Genomic DNA, 22484 nt, shown 5'->3' on the forward strand with positions numbered 1-22484 from the left:
CTCTTAAAACCACATGTTTTTTTCTGATTAAAGAGACAAATAGCAAACAAGATTTCGTGGTAAAGTATCAGAGAAATCTTCACAGAACTATTCCATCTGATAATGCTCTGCATGCAACTGCAGGAAATGAGACGTAGAAATGTTTTTTAAATGGTTGCTGAGTAATAGATGAGGTCAGGAGTATATTGTTGTTAAATCTCCTCTTTCTAAATCATTATCTTCTAGAGCTAATAAGTATTCTCCCACCACCTTAAATTGTACACACACAACACAACAATTAATCATGAACTTTTGGAAACAATACTAAGGTTTAATAAATACTATGGATCAGAGAGTACACTTTAGTAGAATAGTATCACAAACCACTGTCACATAAATGGTCAGAATTAGAGCTGTTTGAACACACAAGTATTTACAAATGGGCTTTACTACGTAATTTGTTATTTTGACGGCTGTTTGTAAACATTTTCAAAGACGCCAGCAGGTTTGAACAATGATGAGCACTTCATATAAACCTGAATTTGAAACCAAAACTTTTTTAAAAAATTCAAAATTAGTTCATTCTATAATTTAGATATACAGTGATACCTCGGGTTACAAATGCTTCAGGTTACAAACACTTCAGGTTACAGACTCCGCTAACCCAGAAATAGTACCTCAGGTTAAGAACTTTGTTTCAGGATGAGAAAAGAAATTGTGCTCCGGCGGCGCAGCGGCAGCAGGAGGCCCCATTAGCTAAAATGGTGCTTCAGGTTAAGAACAGTTTCAGGTTAAGAACGGACCTCCAGAACGACTTAAGTTCTTAACCAGAGGTACCACTGTATATATTTCTTATGTATAATTTCAACCACTTTCTTGTGCCTGTGGCATAGGTGCCAACTCCCAGATTGAAAAATCCGGGATCGGCACCGGAAGTCACGCTGCAGCCATTTTGAAACTGGGCAGAGCAGCACCAGAAGTTGCTTCTACGCATGCTCTGCCCATTTCCAAAATGGCCACAGCGCCAGAAATCGCTTCTGCGCATGTCCAGAGACTCCAGACATGCGCAGAAGGAGCCTCCCTGGGCCGGTAAGAATCCGGGGGATTTACAGGGTTTTTTAAAATCCAGGCTGCCAGCGGGAAACAGCTGGAAAAACGGGGGTTTCCTGGGGAATACGGGAGTCTTGGCAGCTATGGCCTGTGGGCTTGCAGCAAGCTTTGGCAGCCTGAGGGCCGCATTCCAGAACTGGTCGTGGCCAAGACCAAAGTGGGTGTGGCCACCCCACATACGCCAACCACACTTGCACACAACACACATCCATCCATCCTCTCACTGACTCTCTCTCTCTCTCTCTCTCTCTCTCTCACACACACACACACACCTGTTTTGTCATGCACACATCCAGCCTCTCACTCCCACCTCCCACCCATACACATTTAGACTTGAAAATACCTTCTGTTAGTTCTTATAGGAATTTCCCACCACACACAAGTCTACTTGCAGTGTGTAGGGCATATTCCGTAGAGAATCACAGTGCATGGGGAAGGCTAAGCCTTCCTTCCCCAGCTGTGAAGCTCCTGAAAATAACCCCACATGGCAGGTGGAAGGATTGGCCTTTCAGCCTTGGCCTCCCCACCCTGACTTAAAATGCTGTTCTTGTTTGAAGGCAAAAAATAAATAAAAAGCATCTTCCTCTTTTTTTTGGAGAATAATAGCACGCTGCATCAATACTCTTCTCCCTGCAGAAAGGAGAGTCAAACTACTACATGTTCGTGGAAGTTCCATTGTTGGACCATCCTCTTATTTTATTAAAAGCAACTGGGGGAAGGGGTAATTTGGATTGGGGCGGGGTTCCTCTCCACGTTGATTACTAGCCATGTGTCCCCTTTCCTCCATGGCGCTCTTAGCTGTGGAGGAGAACTGTGTTGATTAAGCTCTTAAGCCTGTTAAGTTTTCCCCTCTGCAGCTGATACCAGCTTTGGAAGGGGTAGTTTAGGTGAAGGCACTAGTGCAAAGGCAGAGGGACAGTACCCCTCACTGTAGCCCTAAACTAAATTGAAGGGGGCATGCCTGGTTTTGGAGAAATTAAACAGCATCAGGAGCAAAGGCTAGTCCTACCGTTAGAAGAGGTGGTCACTTCAGGCATCAAAGGCAAGGGGCAAAGATGGGTGAGGACCTGTTGAAGGGCAAAGCCATGAAACCTGTTCGGCTTTCCTTAAGCTAGCCTGCTCTCCTCAGGTGCAGTGGAGAATGTTCTGCTGCTGACAGCGTTGAAGTAAGATTAAACTGTCCGTTTGGTTGGCTTTCGTATGTGAAATGGGAGGGAGGATGCCATCTTGTCCTTCACCTCTTGGGCTGGTCCTGATCAGGTGGATCCGATTACAGAATGTCCATACCATGCGTAGTGCTTGACCATCCTGATTTGCTGATGAGAAATTTGCAAATAAAGGTGTTTTCAATGCCAGCTGAAACTAATGTTAGATGTATAATTTCATGAAAGACAACTGTTGCCTAATTAGGTATGGAATTGTTTCCTTTTGCCATTTTGAATTAGATTTGTGTGCCAAAAAAGAAAAGATACCTAGTAAGTAGATGTACATTGGGTTTTTGCAGTGATGAAAGCTGTGAGATGTGTGATGCAAGTATACTTGCTGTGACTTGTCCATATATTGCATTCTCCCTTTTCCAGAGTCATCTTTATTTCTATTACTTAGTGTTATTTATTTATTTATTATTTATGTTTGCTTGCTTGCTTTGGCTTTGCACATTGCTGGGAACAATATCTGTGCATGCTGACAGGAAAGGTTTGCCTTAAGAGATTGGTATGTGACATGTTGTTCCAATATTCCTGCAGGTCCCATAGTATCTCCATTGGACTCATTCCTTCCAAGTAGAAATGTTCGCATAAGACTCTCACACCACGGTGATATAGGGTCTTCTAATTCCATCCTGCTCAGTAGCTCTGCTTGAGGGGAAGGGCTTCAGCCCACCAGCATTTCTTCAGGGGTGTCTGATTCCTGTCCATGGTTATTCTCCAAATACTTGACAGCTGTCACATAGGTGAACGGACCCAAACCAATGAGTGCCAAAGCTATGATTCTAATAGAAACATGGCTTACAATGCTTTATATTGCTTGAAATTCTTTTTTATGCTAATAGTGTAAGAACAGAATGTGAAATTACAAAGAAAAATGAAGACTGTATTTCATAGGCCCTCTCTTCATGGGATAATCATGGGATTATCAGGAAAGAACCTGATAATTAAACTCCATACCCTTTAGAGATTTCATTGAACCAAATGAGTCTTCAGAAATATCTGGTGGTTTGGAATAACCCATGTAATAAAAGTATGGAAGTGCTATTTATGCTGGTTTGTTTGTTTTTATTTTCCTTCCCAAATTTGAGATTATAAGATACACTAATAGTACAGAGCAGGACTGTTTCAAAGCTGTTTTAAAAATATTTCCCAATAAGCACACACAAGAAGCTTAAAACTAGCAAGGCGCTTAAATGCTGCCCATTAGCTTTATGTTGTCTGTCTTGCCTTTCACCATTATGTCACAGTGTTTCTGTTCTGGGCACCATCTTTTTTCCATTTCAAATTGACTTGGTTCATTTTCAAGCGCTTCTTGAGGAATCTTAATCATACAGCTATCAAAACCGTCTGCATATGAGTGGTGCAATTTTGGGTTGGCTACCCTACTTTATCCCACACATATGTTTCAATGCTACTCTGTTGATCTTTTGATTTTCAGCACGATGTTAGCTTTCTCAACTCGTAGAAGCACACATTTACATCCCCTTCTCCCCTGAATCTTCAGAGTGCTGTGATTTAAGCTTTTTCACAGCTCATCCCTACAGGCAGTATTTTTTTCATAAACAATAGTGGTGGTGCACCAGAGTATTGAAGGACATCCTGTACAAGAAACCTGGGGGAGGCAATTTGCAACCAATGGATCCCAAGGGTCAACTTCTTCCCCAAATAGGCATGCTATAGGAATTTGATTTCTGTGATTTCCAGTGCAGTGCAAACTGACATGATATGCACACTCTGGACCTAATGTGTGGATCAAAATCTAATGAGCCCCTGGGATTGTGCACTTATACAAATTTTGTAATCTACTGCTTGGTTCAAAAAATATATACCATTTCCCCCCTTAAAACATGTATTTTGGCCTAAAATACACTTAGAAGTGTAAATGCATTTAAATATTTCATTAAAAAATAATCACAGAGTAATGCAGAAGGCAGATGGAATGGACTTATGAATAAGCCAGTGTGAAATTGTCACAGAGTGGGAATAAATTGATCTGCCTATCCCCAGCCCCAGTAGTTTAGGAGAACAGAATAGCCACCCTAAGTTGTAGTATAGTTTCCAGCCTAAATGGATTGGAAAGTGGACTCCTCTGAGGTCGGGGGTATGGAACATCTGGCGTGTAGGCCTAATCAGACCCACCAACAGGATCCAATTCTCAACCCTGTCCTGTAGAAACCTGCTTACACTGCTCACATCTTTGCTTCAGATTCCTGGGGATCAAATCATGTCACATATCAGCCTTTCCTTCAGTAGACAATATTGTTTGACACCATGGATTTTTTGTTTGAAGTAATTTCTGTTTATGAAAAAACTAAACAGAAGTATGCAACTATTTTGACATTTCATGTGTAATCACAAACGTTTGCACCCTGCCTGCTCTGTTCAGGGCTATTTTAGTGATGCCTGGAACTCGTTTGACTCCCTCGTCGTTATTGGCAGCATAGTAGACATCGTTCTCAGTGAAGCCGATGTGAGTATATCCCAGCCAAACCCTTTCAGTCCCACTTCTTTCTGTTCTGTTTCCCTACTTATTTCTATTATCTGGACAAGTCACAGAATTTGGATATATTTCTAAACTGAATGCAAGCCATTCATAGTTCAGCTATGGCAATTTAGGAAAACAACTAGCTGCTGTTGGCTTCCCATTTTCTCAGACTTGAGGTGAAAAAAGCAGTACTGGTGCATTGCGGAAGCTCAGATTGTGTTTCTGTGTTATAACACTGTCCTTTTTCTTCTCTTTCTTTTCTGTTTCTGTTTTCTCGTGCTACTGAATGCTTGTCCTAACAGCACTATTTCACTGATGCATGGAACACTTTTGATGCCTTAATTGTTGTTGGTAGCGTCGTTGATATTGCTATAACAGAAGTTAATGTAAGTAACCACCGTTCACCCCACTACAAAGTAATTGCTGTCCATCAGAATAGAATAGAAAAGTAGAAATAGAATTAACGACCCATGAATCCCAACACCCTTTTTTTATTTGTTTCCGAGGAGTGAATTATTTTAGTACCGTACTATGTGAAGCAGTGGTTCTATCATTAACGCAGTAATGGCTGCTGACGGATGCACAAAAGCTAAGACTGAATGAATTTCAAGGCCATCCTATTACAAAGGTGTCTAAAGGAAATTCAGACCTGTACAACCTGTTGCTTCTCCTGTGTCTCATAGTTGACCAACTATAAATAGTAGCTGGATTGGGGCTGAGTGAACTTCCTGCTTTGTTGCCTGCCTGGGATTAAAAATAAATGGCTGATGGGCTGAACTTGATTTGATGACTCATAGGTTGCCTAGACCTGATTAGTGTAAGCAACTGGGGAACCTCCATTGCTTTTGGAGAATTCACTTTATTGGCCATGTCTGCAATGCACTTGTAGTGTATTCCTAAGCTATTTTTTGGAGTTGTTGCTAAGCCCATATAACTGCTGCTTGCTGCCCTGCCTCCAAATACCTTATTCTTCTTCTCCCAAAGGATACAGTCTCCATATTTCCATTAGAAGGTAGATAGTTTCTATTTCCTGGGGGTTATAGAGCTCCATGACTTTTATTCAAGTCCAACAGGATTCAAGCAGTTTCCAAATTAGGGTTTTTTCCTTCTTAGACATGCACAGATAAATAACCATTCTCTTCCATCATCCCTAAGTTCAGGGTTCTGAAGATTTTTTGAAGTCTTATACCCTCTTCAGGCTTAAGTGAACTCACTGTTCTTGTTCTCTGTGAATTAGAGGACAAAGGTCTGAATTGGGACGCTTCCTTGATCATTGGAGCCTTTCCACACATTTTAGAACTCTAATTTTCCAGGGTTCTAAAACACATAGGGAACTTCCACAAGTACAAGAGGCTTAGAATACAGGTGGCCATCCTTCCAACTTATGGAATTGGACATAAGACTTTCAAAATTGATTCTTGCATCTTAATACCTAGCAGGTGCCATGTGTTATTGTTTCCTAGAAATTCTGTCCTCTGGCTTTCTGGAGTACAGTGTTCATAAGAAAGCAAGTTACACAGATACCAACAAATTTTATTTTCATGCCTATATCTCACACATGAGGATTTCTCATCTAAATGAAACTTTGATTGAACAGATTCTCCTCTTTGCCCTTGAGACATACACAGATCTTGGCACATTCTACAACTCTGTGGCCTCTAAATATAGAAGAAAAGGGGAAATAACAGTGGAAGTAGGGCCCAGGAGGTCCCACCACTGATTATCAGCTGGTAAAGGTTAGTGGGCACAAATGAAGCAAAGAACTGGGGTGGGGTTGGAGAACCCGCAGAACAGCATGCAGGAGAGGAGAGTGGGGATCATTTCGTCTGGCAAGCTAAATACTTCTGCTGATAGTCAGAAGAGTGCAGTCTTGGATTCCTCCCTTTTTATTTGCACATCCCTCATTTAGAAGAAAAGTTGCTCCAGATTCAAAACCTGTACTTCCAGATGTTATAAAATGAAATATTTATGATTTTTTTTGCATGCTCAGTGTTTTTGCATTCAGGGGGCACATAAAGATTTGTTCACCAAAAGATACATAACTATTTCTGAATAGCAGACACTCAGATGCTCGACCCTATGCAAAAAATACTTTCCTTGAGAACTTATCCAGTTTCTTTAAGAACTGAGCTGCCTACTGTAAACAGAGCTGACAGCTTAACATTTATTGTAGTTTGCACATTTGACTTGCAATGAATAGATACTTTCACACTGTGTACTAATAACATCTATAATAATCCAGTTTTCAACATTAGTGTCTTCTTTTAAAGATAATGATGTCAGATTATTCATAATCCTAGAATAGTGCCGTTCTTGAGAGTGGCTAAGAAGACTTTAAAATTACAGTTTAACATTTTCAAATACACCCCCAATTAAATTATACCCTATTTTTACTCTTAACCTTAAAATGTTGTTTTAAACAAGCAATGACCGCTCCACACATCAAATGTGGGGCGACCTTTGCGTGGTTGCGTACAGCTGCCACCACCTTCCCGGGTAGGATGCCAGGGGTCTCCGCCTACCCCAGCCTAGTATCCAATCCTGCCTGGGGAGGTGTTGCCAGGTAAGGCCAGGTAAGGAGAGGGACTTTCTAGTTCACACAATAGAATTTGAATATTACCTCCAAGCACCAGTTGCCTTCTCTTTGATGTTTTCTTAATCCAGTAATGACTGAAATTGTCTGTAATAAGGGCCTAAAACCTTGTCATATATACCGGGACAGGAATAGATTAATACACCTCACTAGAGTAATGACCAGATCCGTGCCTAATAGTTTTTAACTTCTCCTTATTCCTTACCTTGTTTTAGAGATGAGGAGGAGGCGGGTTAGGCATTAAGTTTCTGAACTTGATATGTAGAGCATTGGGCTCATGCACACCTATATGCACCATCCTCTCTGGGTAAAAATATTTATTACATTTTTATCCCATCATCCTTCCAAGGAACTCAGATTGGTATAAATGGTTTGCGTTTTCCTGTTTTATTCTCATACAACAACCCTGTAGGTTGGGTAGTGTGAGAGAATATGATTGGATCACAGTTAGCCAATGAGATTTGAAGCTAACCAGGTTTCTCTGACCTACATCTTGACATACAATTGAGTTCAGCACACTGGCTCTCCAGAAGCATTGAACAACTTGGCTAAATACCATATTAATCTGAACTAGATCTCTCTGAATTTATTTTGCCTCCCTCTTTTGAAAGAGAGGGTCAAATAGTGGATTCATTGAAATCCACAATTCAAATAGATGTGCTTTTCTAGTGGGACCAAAATTACTTTGTGCATGGGCATGCAAGACCACAAAACACATCCCATTTAAAATAAGGTACCATTTGAGTTTCCTTTCAGTGTCTCGAGTACCGGCAGTCATCTTTAAATCTTTAAATTTGCCTAACTGCACGCTTCTTATGTGAAAGCAATGTCTCCATGGTGGTGTATTCTTGGAACTGGAAGTAGCTCTAGGCCCATAAACAAGATTGTGGCATCAATTTGCAGGATGGCAACATTTGCTGTGTCAAAATAATATCAATAGTCATTTGTACAAGAACCATTTTGACACATTTATTTGTACAAGAACCATTTTGACACAAGTGAGCGACTTGGACTTCTTAAATACTATTATATTCTACTCTATTGTAGCATTGCAAATATGTGTCAGTCTTATATTTGTGATATTCTAGGATTAGGAAATGAAGTTCACCAAGCTTCCAGAGAAACTTTGGGGAGGAGAGGGACAAGAAATTGTTGTAGGATACACTCGAAAGCCTAGAAAATGTCTTGAAACTCCACTTCAATGTTTATTGTTGCATTTGTTTCAATGAACTCAGGGACAGGTACCTTACTCTTACAATAACCATTCATGTGCTAAAAGAGAGCTACTTGCTCTACAATGAACCTCTAGACCAATCAGGGTTCCCCACATGTAAACCCAGCACTTTAGCCACTGCTCCATTCCGAACCAAAGCCTGCAGGAATAGGGGTGTTGTGAGAATTATAGTTCAAATATTGTGCTGTATTGATATACTGCTGAATTTCATGAATTTCTGTTGTGTTGTTTTAACTGGTTTTCATGTTCATTTTATTTTTAGAAATTTTTAAAGGCAAGTGAATATATACGGTATAAGAGTTTACAGATCAAAAGGTCTGTTAAAGGCCATAACATTTCTTTGTATATTTGCTCACATTTTGTCTAAAGGAAATGCCACATTGTACACAAAACCCCTGACCGACTCTAGTCATCTAAATGGTTCCATGTCACTCAGACATGTGAATTATTTGTGAACATTACATTCTGGAGACCAACTATATAAAGATCAATTGAAGGGCCTATTCTGTACCATTTCCCCCTTGGATATCCTAGTGGGCCTTAGTGGTGCTATACTTCTATATGTATGTACTATAAATAACCGCCAAATTTTCACCTCACTTGAAACAAATTAGTTGGAAGATTTCTGAAATGCTATTTTGGGACATGCAGACACCTTGGCCCTGTAAGGATTGTAATGTTCTCAATTTTAGCATGTCAAGGGTAAGAAACAGTTTGGATGGCTATTGCAGGGTTCCTCAAGAGCATGTTCACTTTGTGTTACACTGCTTGATTTTTAAAGAAAGCTTCAGTCATGGTGGTGTAGAAGAAAGAGCTGGTTGATTTTTTAAAAAATAAAAAATGCCATTTACTTTGCCTGTTTGATGGACTGCTAATGTTTCAGAAAGCACCGAAGGGGTGCACTGTCAGACTTAGTAGTTGTTGAGGTTAGGGCAAGATGTACATAGCCAGTAAGAGCAGAGTCTTAAAGTTGCTCAGAACAGCAAGTAAACACATCCCAAAAGTCTTTCCCAGGTCCAGAAAGTATCAGCTGATCTGAGGTTTTCTGCAATTGCGGATCACCTCCTTTCAGTTCCTTCACTGGTCAGGACTAGGTAATAGTATTCAGGACTAGGCGATTGCTGCCTTGCTTTCCCACAGGTCCTGACAACTATCTGCTCTCTTATATCTCTTATCTAGTGAACTTCATTAGCAGTAAACATGTTTACCATGAAACAGGGTCTCAAGTAAACGGATGGAATTTGCTTACGGAAACCTAATCATATTGTTATCACCTGAAAAGTTTCCCGAAAATTATTGAGCATTTAGATTTATATGTCACCCATCACCCTGAGGTCACAGGGTTACAACCACAGGCAACATGAACAAACTTAGTTAACAGGGCTTTCTACCTCTGGCTGGTACGGTAGTTTTGGAGAGACTGTATTCAGTACACTTCCAACCACTACAGTCTGTACATGCCAAGAGGCAAATTACTTGATAATGCTTTAATGAAAATAGTATTTTTATATTACATCTCTGATTCCCAGAGTGGTGAGATATAATTAAATGCTAACTACAGTGGCCCTCTATTTCCCCCTCCCTAATTGTCCACAGTGCGTTGGAAAGAGGACTACAAGACCAGTGTCATTTGTGCGCAATCTGGAGGGCAAGATTCATGCTTCTTTGACATAGGGAAAAAGTAACTGGCTTTGTTCATTTCCTGCACTTCCAGTTGTGCACTAAAACATCAAGTCAGTAGTGTTGAATATGGAGCGTTTCTCTCAAGAAGCACCTGGTTCACTTTGGCACTAAATGATTGTTAAATACAAGGAGGAGTAGGCATGAAGAAGTGCAAGTCTTTGTATTTGAAACCGTCCCTCACACGAGTGCTATTTCATCACAAGGGTGGCTCTTTTTGGAGTGCTTGTGTAATTTTTTTAAATCTATAATTAATTAACACATGAATACTAAACCAGAAACGACTGAAGCTGGTGTATGTGTTCTTCTTGGTTCATTGATCTAACAATCACTTTGTAATATTTTCAGCGACTTTAACTCTGCAGCATTACCTTATTTTGGTTTTTATTGTTTTATTTATTTTGTTCCTTTTATATTTTTGTGTGTTTTGTGCTTCTTGTTTTTAACACTTTTGTAAGTCACATTGGGCTGTGTTTTAAGTGGAAGGGAGGAGTGTCAGTTATCTGAAACAAACAAATAAAATATCCACCCATATAGGATTTAGAGGATTATTATTGTGGTAAATGGTGGCTGGAAGGCACCTTGTATGTCTCCTTCCATCAACTGCTGTAGCCAGCTGGTGCCAAACATACTGCTTTCCTTCCATTTGGACCACATCAGCGAGGCCAAGAGAGGGGTGCTCTTGCCATCTGGGCAGCCCAGGACCTCCATACACACTGCCCAGGCTTGTGCCCTGGGGAGGTCACTTCAGTGCTGCTAATGCAGTAGTTTGACTTCACCCCCAGAGACACACTCCATTGTTTCTTGAAACAGACTGATGCAAACAAATAGTGTGAATTTAGAATAAAGATGGAGGTGAGCATGACTTGGCATGGCTAAGGGCATCTCCAGAACAGGTGTTTTTCCTGAATCCCCAATAAGAAACTCAATTGTGGAGAAACTGGCTTTTTCAATGCTCAGATTTCTGAATCCAATTTTTTTTTAATGGAAATGTGATTTTTCCCTTAGAAAGCAAATCCTTTCAAGTTAAAAGGGTTATTTGGATCGTAGCTGTATAATGATAAGAGCCAGCCCAATACATTTGGCACTTGAGATCATCCACAAAATGGTGCCCCCCTACCCACCAGGGTGGGGTGAGTGAAGATCTACATCAGGAACAAGGGGGGAACAAATATATACATTGGGAATCTGCTGCTCCCGTCAGTCTTGCCACATGAGGCAGTTACCTCACCTCATCTCATGGGTGGGCTGGCCCCGATAATGGTTGCTGTATAAACTACTGCAATCATTCCCTCTAAATAGCAAATTCAGCTAGTTGGATGCCATTAGTTTAGAAGTGAAACTGGACTGTCCCAAAATGGAAGTAGGCAGGTGGTTTCCTTGGTACTCAGAAGTATATTAAAAAAGAAGGCATTTTTAGCAATGGTTTGACATGACCCTGTGGGGTTCCAGGTCTTAAAGAATAAATATAACAATTAAACCTATAGAGAACAATTACTGGTAAGTCTATAGCAACTCACACTCCAGTCTGGAGACAGAACTTCCAGGTTCCCACTGAATGCCAAAGGCCTGAGCTCCTGTCTTTGTTGCTGCTTGGCTGTGTGCACATGTGCGTGCACTGCTATATAGTCTTGGATTTTTCCACTGTTTTCTATTGGTGGTTCTCAGTTTCACCCTAGGGAAGAGGAATGAAGTTCTTAAGAATGAGAATGATACAGCTCTACTAGCCCTGGATGATCCAGTATAATGCTACATTAGTATTCAGTCTGTAGTTGGTTGCTATCATCTGTGAAGAAAGCCCTAATAGCCAAATATGAAGATGGCACAGGGTTTAGAATGGGGCATGCTTAAGCATGGGAGTAGCAGCAACACTCTCATGGTGTTGTTCTTAACAAACCACCCCATGTCTAGGGCATCATAACACTGTCCTCAGCAGTCACAGGTTAGCTGCTACAAACAGATGATTAAGACTGCTTCGTTTAAAGCCGAAGGAGATATGTGATAACAGGAAGGGACAGAGAAAGGTTCCTCCTTTAAGCAGGAAAACAAAAAAGGATTTTGTGTCATTCTCCTGAATACCTGTCCCACTGTTTGTTTGAAGATGATACGTTTCTTAAATATTTGTTTTGCCCTTAATGATTGGACGGCAACCATTCTTAAGAAGGCATACAAAATTAAAAAGTAAACTGAGTACATTCCAGTGTAGTGGCCTCCACTGCTGTAGGCAAACTGAGGAAATTAGTATTGAGAGTTACGATACGTATATGAAATATACAAAATATTTACAAAATAGGTGGCGAGAGGTAAGAAGGAAGGTACAGCATGCATGATGCTAGGTCCCTGTTCAGGCATTTTAATGTGATGTTCTTCAACCTTTGTGTGAGGGACAGGGGATATCGCGAAGTCCCTCCCCTCCTGAGTTCAAGCCCATCCCCGAGCACAGGGGAAAGCAGAGAGAGTTCCGATGCCAGTGGGGAAGCAGGAAGTCGGGGCCGAGGCTCAGGCAAGGTAGAGGAGCCAGGGTCCCAGGTGGGACAGGAAGGGGAGAATAAGGGGGGGAGACCCATCCCCCCAACTCCGGAATTACGCAGAAAGAGGAGGGGAAAGAGGATGGGTCTGCCAAAGCTTTTGTGTTGGAGAAAGACGCGCCAAAAGCCATTAGGAGGTTCTGAAACCGACTGATCACATCACTCCGTGTAAATAGCAATGACTTTAGCACTGTAAATATGCAGCACCAATAAAAGAATAAAATGCAGAGCTGCGTAGCGTCGTTACTCTGAAGTAGTCCACTCCGGCCACTGTGACAGCAACCTCCTAATCCTTTTTGGGCTACTTTGGAGTTGCCGGGATGAGCGTGTCAGAGGCGGAGAGATGGCGGCAGATCGCGGAGCAAGCCCAGCAAGAACTGCAGCAGCTGTCGCTGCAGGCGCAGGGGGAATTGAAGGCAGCTAAAGAAGAGACTAAGAAGGTCCAGGACGACCGGCTACAACTTGCGGAACAGGTGAGAGCGCTACAGGAAAGAGAGCAGGAATTAAGGGCGGTGGCGGTAGACCTCCAAAACAAGCTGGATGCAGAGAAAAACAAGGCGGGAGGGGCACCCCAAGTCCAAGTGCTGCCAGGAAGGAGAGCCGGGACGCTAGTAAGCAAGTTCAATGGAGACCCGAGGGAATATCAGGGCTTTGAGACTGAGATTGTGTATGCTCTTGAGCTGCACCACGCTGAGTTCCCTGATGATGAGCACAGGGTAGCGTTTATTGTGGAGCACCTTACCGGGGCAGCCAGGGAGTGGCTAAGACCGTTAATCGCAACAAAGAATCCTTGCATGAAGAATGTCAAACTATTTCTAGAAGGTTTGAAAACGATGTATTCGTCCGATAGTCATATGGACCAGACTAAGGAGGAACTTCATAATTTACGCCAAGGAAATATGACAGTTCGCGCGTATTGGGCGAAATTCACCATGCTGGTGCACAGATTGGGGTGGGAACTAGAGTCACCCCCAATGCAAGCGGCGTTCTACTTGGGGTTGCATGAGGAGGTGAAGGATGAGCTCTCGAGAGGTCCAAAGCCCAGTAATATGGATCAGCTGAGCAAAGCGGCTCTGGCGGTGGGGGTGAGACAGGAATCCCGGTGGAGCGACAAGCAAGCAACGCGCGCAAAGCGGGCTTGGTTCCCACGGTCGCAGGAGAAGCCACTCCCCCCACAACCCTTTCAAGCCACGCCTGGGGCCAGTCAGGACCAGGAACCCATGCAGATTGATAGCGCGCGCGCGCGCGCGGGCTTTTCAAACCCCAGCAGCGCCAAGACGCAAGGAGGGAAGGGGTGGGAATTGCTTTCTCTGCAACTCCCCCCAGCATCTCGTCAGAGACTGCCCACATCGCAGGGAGTGGCAAGGAAAGGCGGGAACGGCTGTGCCCTCCCCCACTGACGCAGCACCACAGCAGGGGAACGGGAAAGCCTGGCTGCAGGAGACAAGGGGCAGCAGCCAGGCACAGTCAGCAGACAACAGCCCCAGCCCACCCACCCGCACAGAGAGGAGCAGAGCCAGCCCACCCCTCCCAGAGCAGGAGTGGTTCTAGAAGTGACGCTCACGCTCCCAAATGGCTATCCCCTGACGGTCCTCGCCCTAATTGACAGTGGTGCCTCAGCCAACTTCTTCTCGAGAAACTTTGCAGAAGAGCACCAGATCCAGCTTCTGCAGCTGGATTTTCCCCTGCACGTGGCAACCATTGACGGCAGAGAGCTGCTGGGAGGGGCCATCACTCATCAAACCCCCCCCATGAGAATGACGGTGGGAAGGCACTCAGAGACACTGGCATTCAACGTCACAACCATCTCAGACCCCCCCATCGTCTTGGGCATGAGCTGGCTGGCGCGCCACGACCCCTCCATCAGTTGGCACCAGAGATGCATCACTTTTGGATCGGACTTTTGCCTGGAACATTGCATGCAGCACCAACCAGGGGAGGGGCCTCCGATAGCCACGGTGGCCACCATGCACATCAAAGGGGGTGAGGCGATACCCAAGCCGTACTGGGACCTGCAGGAGGTCTTCAGCGAAGCGGAGTCCGACCGCCTACCCCCGCACAGGCCTTTTGACTGCCAGATCAACCTGGTGCCAGGGGCAACTATACCCCCAGCCAAGCTGTACGCCATGTCAGACCAGGAACTGGAGGATCTGCGCGCTTTCATCGACAAGAACCTCAAGCGGGGGTTCATCAGAGAAAGCAAGGCAGCAGGGGGCAGCCCAGTCTTCTGGGTGGACAAGAAAGACACGCAACAGCGCCGTCTTGTGGTGGATTTTAGACGGCTGAATTCAGTAACAGAGCCAGTGGCTTTCCCCATGCCCAGAGTGGATGATCTCCTGACAGCGGCACGCAGGGGCAAGATTTTCACCAAGCTAGACCTGAGGGGGGCGTACAACTTGATCAGGATCCGGGAAGGCGATGAATGGAAAACCACGATGTTCACGCCTCTGGGCTCTTTTGAATATCTGGTGATGCCCTTCGGGTTGCAAGGGGGCTCAGCATGCTTCCAGGCCTTCATGCACCACGTCCTGGGGTCCCTCCTCTTCAGGAAATGCTTGGTCTTCCTGGATGACATCCTTATCTATTCCGATGACCCAGTGCAGCATGTGAAAGATGTCAGGGAGGTGTTGCAGCGCCTGAAGGAGAACCACCTGTATGTGAAGCTGGAGAAGTGCAAGTTTCACACCAAGGAGGTGGACTTCCTGGGCTACAAGCTGTCAGACAAGGGGCTGGCGATGGACAAGGACAAGGTGCAGGCCATCCTGGACTGGCACAGCCCCAGGACGCGCAAAGATGCCCAACGCCTACTAGGCTTCGCCAACTTCTACAGGAAGTTCATCAAGAACTTCTCTCGCGTTACGGCTCCCATCACTGACTGCCTGAGAGGCAAGCAGAAGTTCAGGTGGACACCAGAGGTGCAAGCAGCGTTTGAAAGCCTCAAGAGGGTGTTCGCCTCAGACCAGAACCTGTTCCACGTGGTTCAGGACGCGCCCCTACGCGTGGAGACAGATGCTTCTGATAAAGCTGTGGGCGCCATTTTGTTGCAACTGGACGCCAACAGAGAGTGGAGACCCTCTGCCTTCTTCTCCAGGAAGTTGACCCAGCCAGAGCGAAACTACACGGTGTTTGATCGGGAACTTCTTGCGATCCACGCTGCGTTCCAGCACTGGAGACACTTCCTGGTGGGCGCCAAGCACCCCGTCCAGGTGTGCACAGACCACAAGAACCTGGAGTTCTGGAGAACTGCCAGGGTGCTCAACCAGCGGCAGATACGGTGGGCAGAGTTCTTCTCGAACTTCAACTTCTCCATACACTACATCCCGGGAGAGCAGAATGTCAGGGCGGATGCCCTCTCCCGCAAGCCAGAGTACATGGAGGAGGAGGCGCCACCGGCACCCAGGCACATTTTCCCCCCGTCAGCATGGTCCTGCGGAGCAGCAGTGGTGAGCGAGGCGGAACTCACAGCACTGACGGCAGCGGATGAATTTGCCAACCGCATCTTCAGAGAACTGAGAAGGGGGGGGGGGGAGCAGGCAAAAGACTTTGCAGAACGCAGGGGGCTGCTTTTCTACAAGGGTGCACTGTACCTGCCCACCACCCAGCTTAGACGTACGGTCCTCAAGCAGATGCACGACAACCCAACGGCGGGTCATTTTGGGAGGGACAAAACCGCTCACCTAGTCATGAGACACTTCTGGTGGCCAGGGGTGCGGGAGGATGTGAGGGATTATGTAAGGGGCTGTGACACCTGCCAGCGGGCAAAGGTGGTCAGAGCGCCACCAGCAGGTTTGCTGGAGCCCTTAGCCACACCGCACAGGCCGTGGGAAGTAGTGTCCATGGACTTCATCACAGACCTGCCGTCGTCCAGGGGCAAGACCGCAGTGTTGGTGGTGGTGGACCTCATGTCCAAAATGTGCCACTTTATACCGTGTGCCAGGGCGGTCTCTGCAGAAGGGACAGCCAAACTGTTTGTGGATCACGTATTCAGACTGCATGGATTACCTTTAAGGGTTATTTCGGATCGTGGCCGCCAATTTGTTTCCAGGTTCTGGCGGCGGCTCATGAACCTCCTGCAGGTGGAGGTCAGCTTGTCGACGGCTAGACACCCGCAGACCAATGGACAGGCGGAGAGGGTCAACGCCATTCTGCAGCAGTACCTGAGATGCTACGTCAGCCAGCGGCAAACGGACTGGGTGGATCGCCTGCCACTGGCAGAATTTGCCTACAACAATGCGGTGCACGTCTCCACAGGGGTGTCGCCCTTTAAGGCCAATTACGGGCGTGACCTCAGATCTTTCCCAGAGAGGGAGGGGGAGGAGGAGGAGGAGGGCCCACAGGCTGAGGATTGGGCAGAGGAACTGGAGACGGTGCACCAGCAGCTCAGAGAACACTTGGAGAGAGCCAAGGAAGCGTACAAGAAGGGGGCAGATCGCCACAGGCGACCGGGGGAGGTCATTAGGGTGGGGGACAAAGTTTGGTTGTCCTCGGAGGGCCTTCCCATCAGAGGGCGATGCAAAAAGCTGGCGCCCAGAAGGTTGGGCCCCTTCACGGTCACGCAACAGGTCAACCCGGTGGCATACAGGCTGGCACTGCCAGAGGACATGAGGGTGCACCCTGTGTTTCATAGATCGCTGCTGTCGCCGTACAGGGAAAGCAGCAGGCTCCGAGACAGCGAACAAACCCCTGAGGGAGGGGGGGAGAGGGAAGGCAGGGAGCAACTCAATGAGGCCACGGCCATCCTGGATTCAAGGTGGGGGGTGGGGGGACTGGAGTACCTCATGGCATGGGAGGATGCTCCACCGTCCCAGAATGAATGGGTCCCAGCCACTCAGATACAGGAGGAATTCCTGGTAGAAGAATTTCACGCCCTCTTTCCCCATAGACCCAAACCCTGGCACATGGAAAGGGAGGGGGAGGGGGAGGAAGCACGGGAGAGCAGTTCACCATGGCGCTGGGAAGCGGAGTTTGAGGAACCAGAGGATGAGGTATGGGTGTCACCGAGATCCACCCAGTCAGAGGAAGGAGCAGATTGGCAGAACATTTTTACCCCCACCAGCTCTGACGCCACGGACTTTTTGGGATTCCCATCCTCCCAGGCGGAAGGGGGGGGCTTGCAGGACTGGGGGGAGGTGTTCACACCAACGGGCTCGGAAGGTACTGAGTTCTTAGGCTTCCAGTCGTCACCGACACCTGGGGGGGACCTGGGGAGGGGTGAGGGAGAGCTTGGGAGGGGGGTGGATGTGAGGGACAGGGGATATCGCGAAGTCCCTCCCCTCCTGAGTTCAAGCCCATCCCCGAGCACAGGGGAAAGCAGAGAGAGTTCCGATGCCAGTGGGGAAGCAGGAAGTCGGGGCCGAGGCTCAGGCAAGGTAGAGGAGCCAGGGTCCCAGGTGGGACAGGAAGGGGAGAATAAGGGGGGGAGACCCATCCCCCAACTCCGGAATTACGCAGAAAGAGGAGGGGAAAGAGGATGGGTCTGCCAAAGCTTTTGTGTTGGAGAAAGACGCGCCAAAAGCCATTAGGAGGTTCTGAAACCGACTGATCACATCACTCCGTGTAAATAGCAATGACTTTAGCACTGTAAATACGCAGCACCAATAAAAGAATAAAATGCAGAGCTGCGTAGCGTCGTTACTCTGAAGTAGTCCACTCCGGCCACTGTGACACTTTGGTTCCCAAATGTTGTTGGACTATAACTCCTATTATCCCCAGCCAGCCTAGCCAGTGGTCACAGGTGATGGCAGTTGTAGTCCAACAACACCTGAGAATCCAAGATTGAAGAGCGCTTTTCTAATGAATACACATAGGTTAAGGTGTTCCTGCCACCACCATCCTTTGACTATTGTCTATTAATTAGGCTGCAGTCCTACCCATACTTACCTGGGAGTAAACACTATTAAACATTGTGAACCTGTCTTCTGAGTAAATGTGCACAGGATTGCACTGTTTAATATTCAAGTTTAATATCCAGGTGTGTGTGTGTGTGCTATTTTAAATGTATTAAAACATTTAAAGATAAGCAAAACACTGCTAGTTTTTAGCTCACTTGAGGCTGCTAAACTGCAGTTTATAAACAAAGGTTCTTAACATATGGGACATCCGTGTTGCAGAGCGAGCATGCTTTATTTGAGGAACTATTAAAACAAGATTTAGTAGCCCTCTTCTTCCATAGGCACAAACGTTAGGAGACAGCTCCTCATGTGCTTCAGCCAATGTTCAATCAATATTTTGACGGACTGTGTGTCTGCTCAAATAGCATCTGTGGTTGATATAAGTAGGTCATACTGTAACTTCATAATCATGTGGAGCCTTTAGAAGAGTCTGTCTGTATCTTTAGTTGGCTGACAGTGCTGAGTGCCCTTTTTTTATATCTCAGCTATCTCTGTCTTGTGAGTCTTAACCTCTCCACTCTCTGTATAAGTGATGATGTGATCTGTGCTTTTCTCTCCTGTCCTGTCTTGCCTGTATTGATTTGCCTATCTGACCACAATATCTTAACTCCCATTCTTCTGTTCTCTTAAGATTAGCAATAAGTAATGATGCATACAGTGATAGTGAGCATTCATAAGAGCACATGAAGAGCACGACTGGATCAGACAGCGGAAGGCATCCTGTCCAAAAGCATGCCTAGCAACTTGTTTCCCACAGTGGCCAACCAGATGCCCATTTATTTTATTTTGGTCTATCTATATCCTGCCCTATACCCAGATAGCTCTGGAAGGGGAATGATAAAATTCAACTAAATGCTGAAATCTCAATTGAAATTAGCACAGCACACCAAAAAAAAATACAATGAAACAGCATGCTCCCAATATTCACACAGTGGCTCAAGTGCCCAAATGTCTAAATAAGCAGCTTGGTTTATAGTTTCCAGCTGCGTAGAGAAAGCATTCCAGAGCCTATGGGAAGCCCACAAGCAGGCAGTGAGCACAAGAGGTCCTCTCCTGCTGTTGTCCCCCAGTGACTGGTGCCCCTAGGAATGTTGCCTATGGCCCTTGAGGTAGACTAGTAGCCATTGGTAGCCTTATTCTCTATGAATTTAATTGTGTGCACAGCATCAGACTGTATCATAAACAAATACGTTCTAAAGATATGCTGTCAACATTTCACAGTTATTTCCTTAACAATGTTCCATTCACTTGGCAGTGGATGCAAATTACTTTATGCAAATAATTTCTTTCCGTTCCTGTTACTATTTTGTTTGTGGTGGCTCCTTTCTTTCTTTTTTTAAAAAACACCATAGTGCAGCTACAAATTACTGACTCCTTTTCTGAACAATCCAGAACCATATTATGCCCCAACATGACCAATGAGAAATAGTTTAGCTAGGGTGGAGATCTCATGTTCATTGCAACAAGCTCTCCAGTGGATTATCCATCTCCTATCCAGGAGAGAAGTTGTTATTTATTACATTTTTATCCTTCGTTCCTCCAAGGAGCGCAAGGTAGCTCTCTCCCTTGGGTCTGGTCCAGAAGCTCCATCTGCTGCAGGATGCAGTGGCCAAATTGCTGCTGGAGCCAGATAGCTCACAGTATGTGACAACTCTGCTAAAACACTTGTGCTGACTACTCATATGCTACCAGGCCAAGTTCAAGATTCTCATGTTAATATACAAAGCCCCGAACAATTTGGGTCCAGGACACTTTAAATCACAGCTCAGTCAGTGATCTTCCTGAGAAGCACTGTTAGTGGTTCCCCGTGTTTCAGAATACCAACTGCCTTGAAATAGAAGTTGAGTGTCTCCGATCTCATGCTGCGGAATACCTTGGCAGGCACCTGCTTCTCCAAAAGGCAAGAAATCTGCCTGCATCGGATTCCAAGAGGGAATCTGACAACTCATGGCTTTCTCACTCTGCCTCTGGCTCAAGGTTAAGCACAACAATTCAACTGTTCAATCACAACAATATGGTTAAAAATGCAACTATGGTTTAGCATTGCGTGCACAGCCTCGGGTTTGTGTTTGCCGTCTCTACTTTCCTCCAGCACAGCTGCAAGGAGAAACTAAATGTTGCTTCCATTTCTAATTAATCATAGCTTAGCATTTTGAGTCATAAACTGTGGTTAATCTTTATGATGGTTTATTGGAAGAAGCCAGCTTCATAACAAGGGCTTAAAGTTGGTTCATTTGACTATCCTATAGTTTTTAAAAACTAAATACAACACCCCACCCCCCGTATTTCTACATGTGAAACCCTGGTTAGTTAAAAATGAAAGTTCAGTTCCTTATGGCCATATTGGATAAGGACTGGGGAGCAAATGAATCTGCATTAGGATATTGGCATATCCAAATGCAGCCTTCAAAACTGTTAGTTTCTGTTTCTCAAAGATAATTTGCCAAGTATTCATCTCAGAGCCATGGGAATTGCCCATTCAGCAGTTCATCCCCAGTTATTTATTAACTTCAATAGATTCACATATATTTGTTCTCTTCTGTCTGTGTTTCTCCTTCCTTCCTTTTTGTCTGTCTCTTCAGAAAGATAGTTGTCGTGTTTCTGCTGCTACCAACCTTACATCAGATCGCGACACAATTATGTGTTGCATCCCACCAGTTGAAAATCAATGTTTCAGGGAAGCCTTACATAATTTTAGTACATTCTCATAATTCAGCTATAACGAATACTTTCTTACTTATTTATAGCAGACATGCAATATTTGTCGCAGAAATGTAAGCTGCAGTGATAAAGCAGAGCTTTTCATGTGTTCCCCCCCTTTCCAATCAGCATCAAATTATCAAACTGTTCTTGCTTCCTCTTTGTGTTTAAGTTGAATTATTTTTAAAGGTCTTTGCTTTTATTTTAATATATTATGCTCATAATTTTTTCAAGCTACAGGCATTTTTTTCCTCCTTTATAGTCAACTTACATTATTTTTAAAGGTCTTTGCTTTGATTTTAATATATAATGTTCTTAATTTTTTTTAAAGCCAAAGCCAACTGAAACTGTCACTGTCACAACTGATGAGTCTGGGGTAAGATTAGTAAACTGACCCCAGTGATTGATTGTACCTCTACTTGAGTTTATTCTTTTTACCATGTCTCTTTTCTCCACTGGTTTTTTCTGTATTTTTTCATGATTGTCCTACTAGAAAGGTGTATGCAGTGATTTGGTTTTGTTGTCAATGTACCTATCAAACTTTACTACAGACAAACCCAACGTGACCCTATTAACAAACTGGAAAACTTGGAAATGCATGCATTGTGTGAAGCATTTCTACAGGTCCTGTGTGCTAGCATGTAATTTTTCCTGTCATACCATGTTTATATAAAGTGGGAAAAGACCCCAGAGACACATTTTCAAATCTTACCTCTTTCACCTCTGCATTTATTGTTGTTTTTCTTTTCCTGAAATGTTGCGTGTTCTGCATTTTGCTTGGTCTGATGTTTCCGTCATACCCTTTTAGAACAATGAAGAGAGTGCTAGAATCTCCATCACCTTTTTCCGCCTTTTTCGAGTGATGCGATTGGTAAAGCTCCTCAGCAGGGGTGAAGGGATAAGAACTTTGTTGTGGACATTTATTAAGTCTTTTCAGGTAAGTTTAATGGTTAAACTCCTAGCTTCTAGGGGTCAAAATACAATCATTCTGAATAGCAGTGACCCTATAGTTATGGTCAATTAGTTACGGTATGTGAAACAGCAGGAAGCCACATAGACAGGTGCACATCAAAAGA

General features: G+C 44.8%; 1 protein-coding gene and 1 long non-coding RNA gene across 5 annotated transcripts in view; one reads left to right on the forward strand and one right to left on the reverse strand.

The window, feature by feature from the left end:
* Positions 1 to 22484, forward strand: part of CACNA1D (calcium voltage-gated channel subunit alpha1 D) — a 204337-nt gene that overhangs the window by 138200 nt on the left and 43653 nt on the right. For 2 of the 4 annotated variants that reach the window (XM_088662244.1, XM_088662243.1), the window contains exons 30-33: positions 4684 to 4767; positions 5085 to 5168; positions 21740 to 21784; positions 22217 to 22345. In XM_088662244.1, the coding sequence (XP_088518370.1) occupies positions 4684 to 4767; positions 5085 to 5168; positions 21740 to 21784; positions 22217 to 22345 (342 nt within the window). The remainder of the gene's footprint in view (positions 1 to 4683; positions 4768 to 5084; positions 5169 to 21739; positions 21785 to 22216; positions 22346 to 22484) is intronic. The other 2 variants (XM_088662245.1, XM_060271438.2) reach the window with 1 other exon arrangement.
* On the reverse strand, positions 551 to 22244 carry LOC148686929 (uncharacterized). The gene is made up of 2 exons (XR_015948233.1): positions 22121 to 22244; positions 551 to 11964 (listed from the first exon to the last, which is right to left on the reverse strand). It is a non-coding gene; the product is annotated as an uncharacterized LOC148686929 (long non-coding RNA).

This window comes from Zootoca vivipara, chromosome 2, assembly GCF_965207765.1.
Source record: "Zootoca vivipara chromosome 2, rZooViv2.hap1.1, whole genome shotgun sequence".
NCBI classification, from domain to species: Eukaryota; Metazoa; Chordata; class Lepidosauria; order Squamata; family Lacertidae; genus Zootoca; species Zootoca vivipara.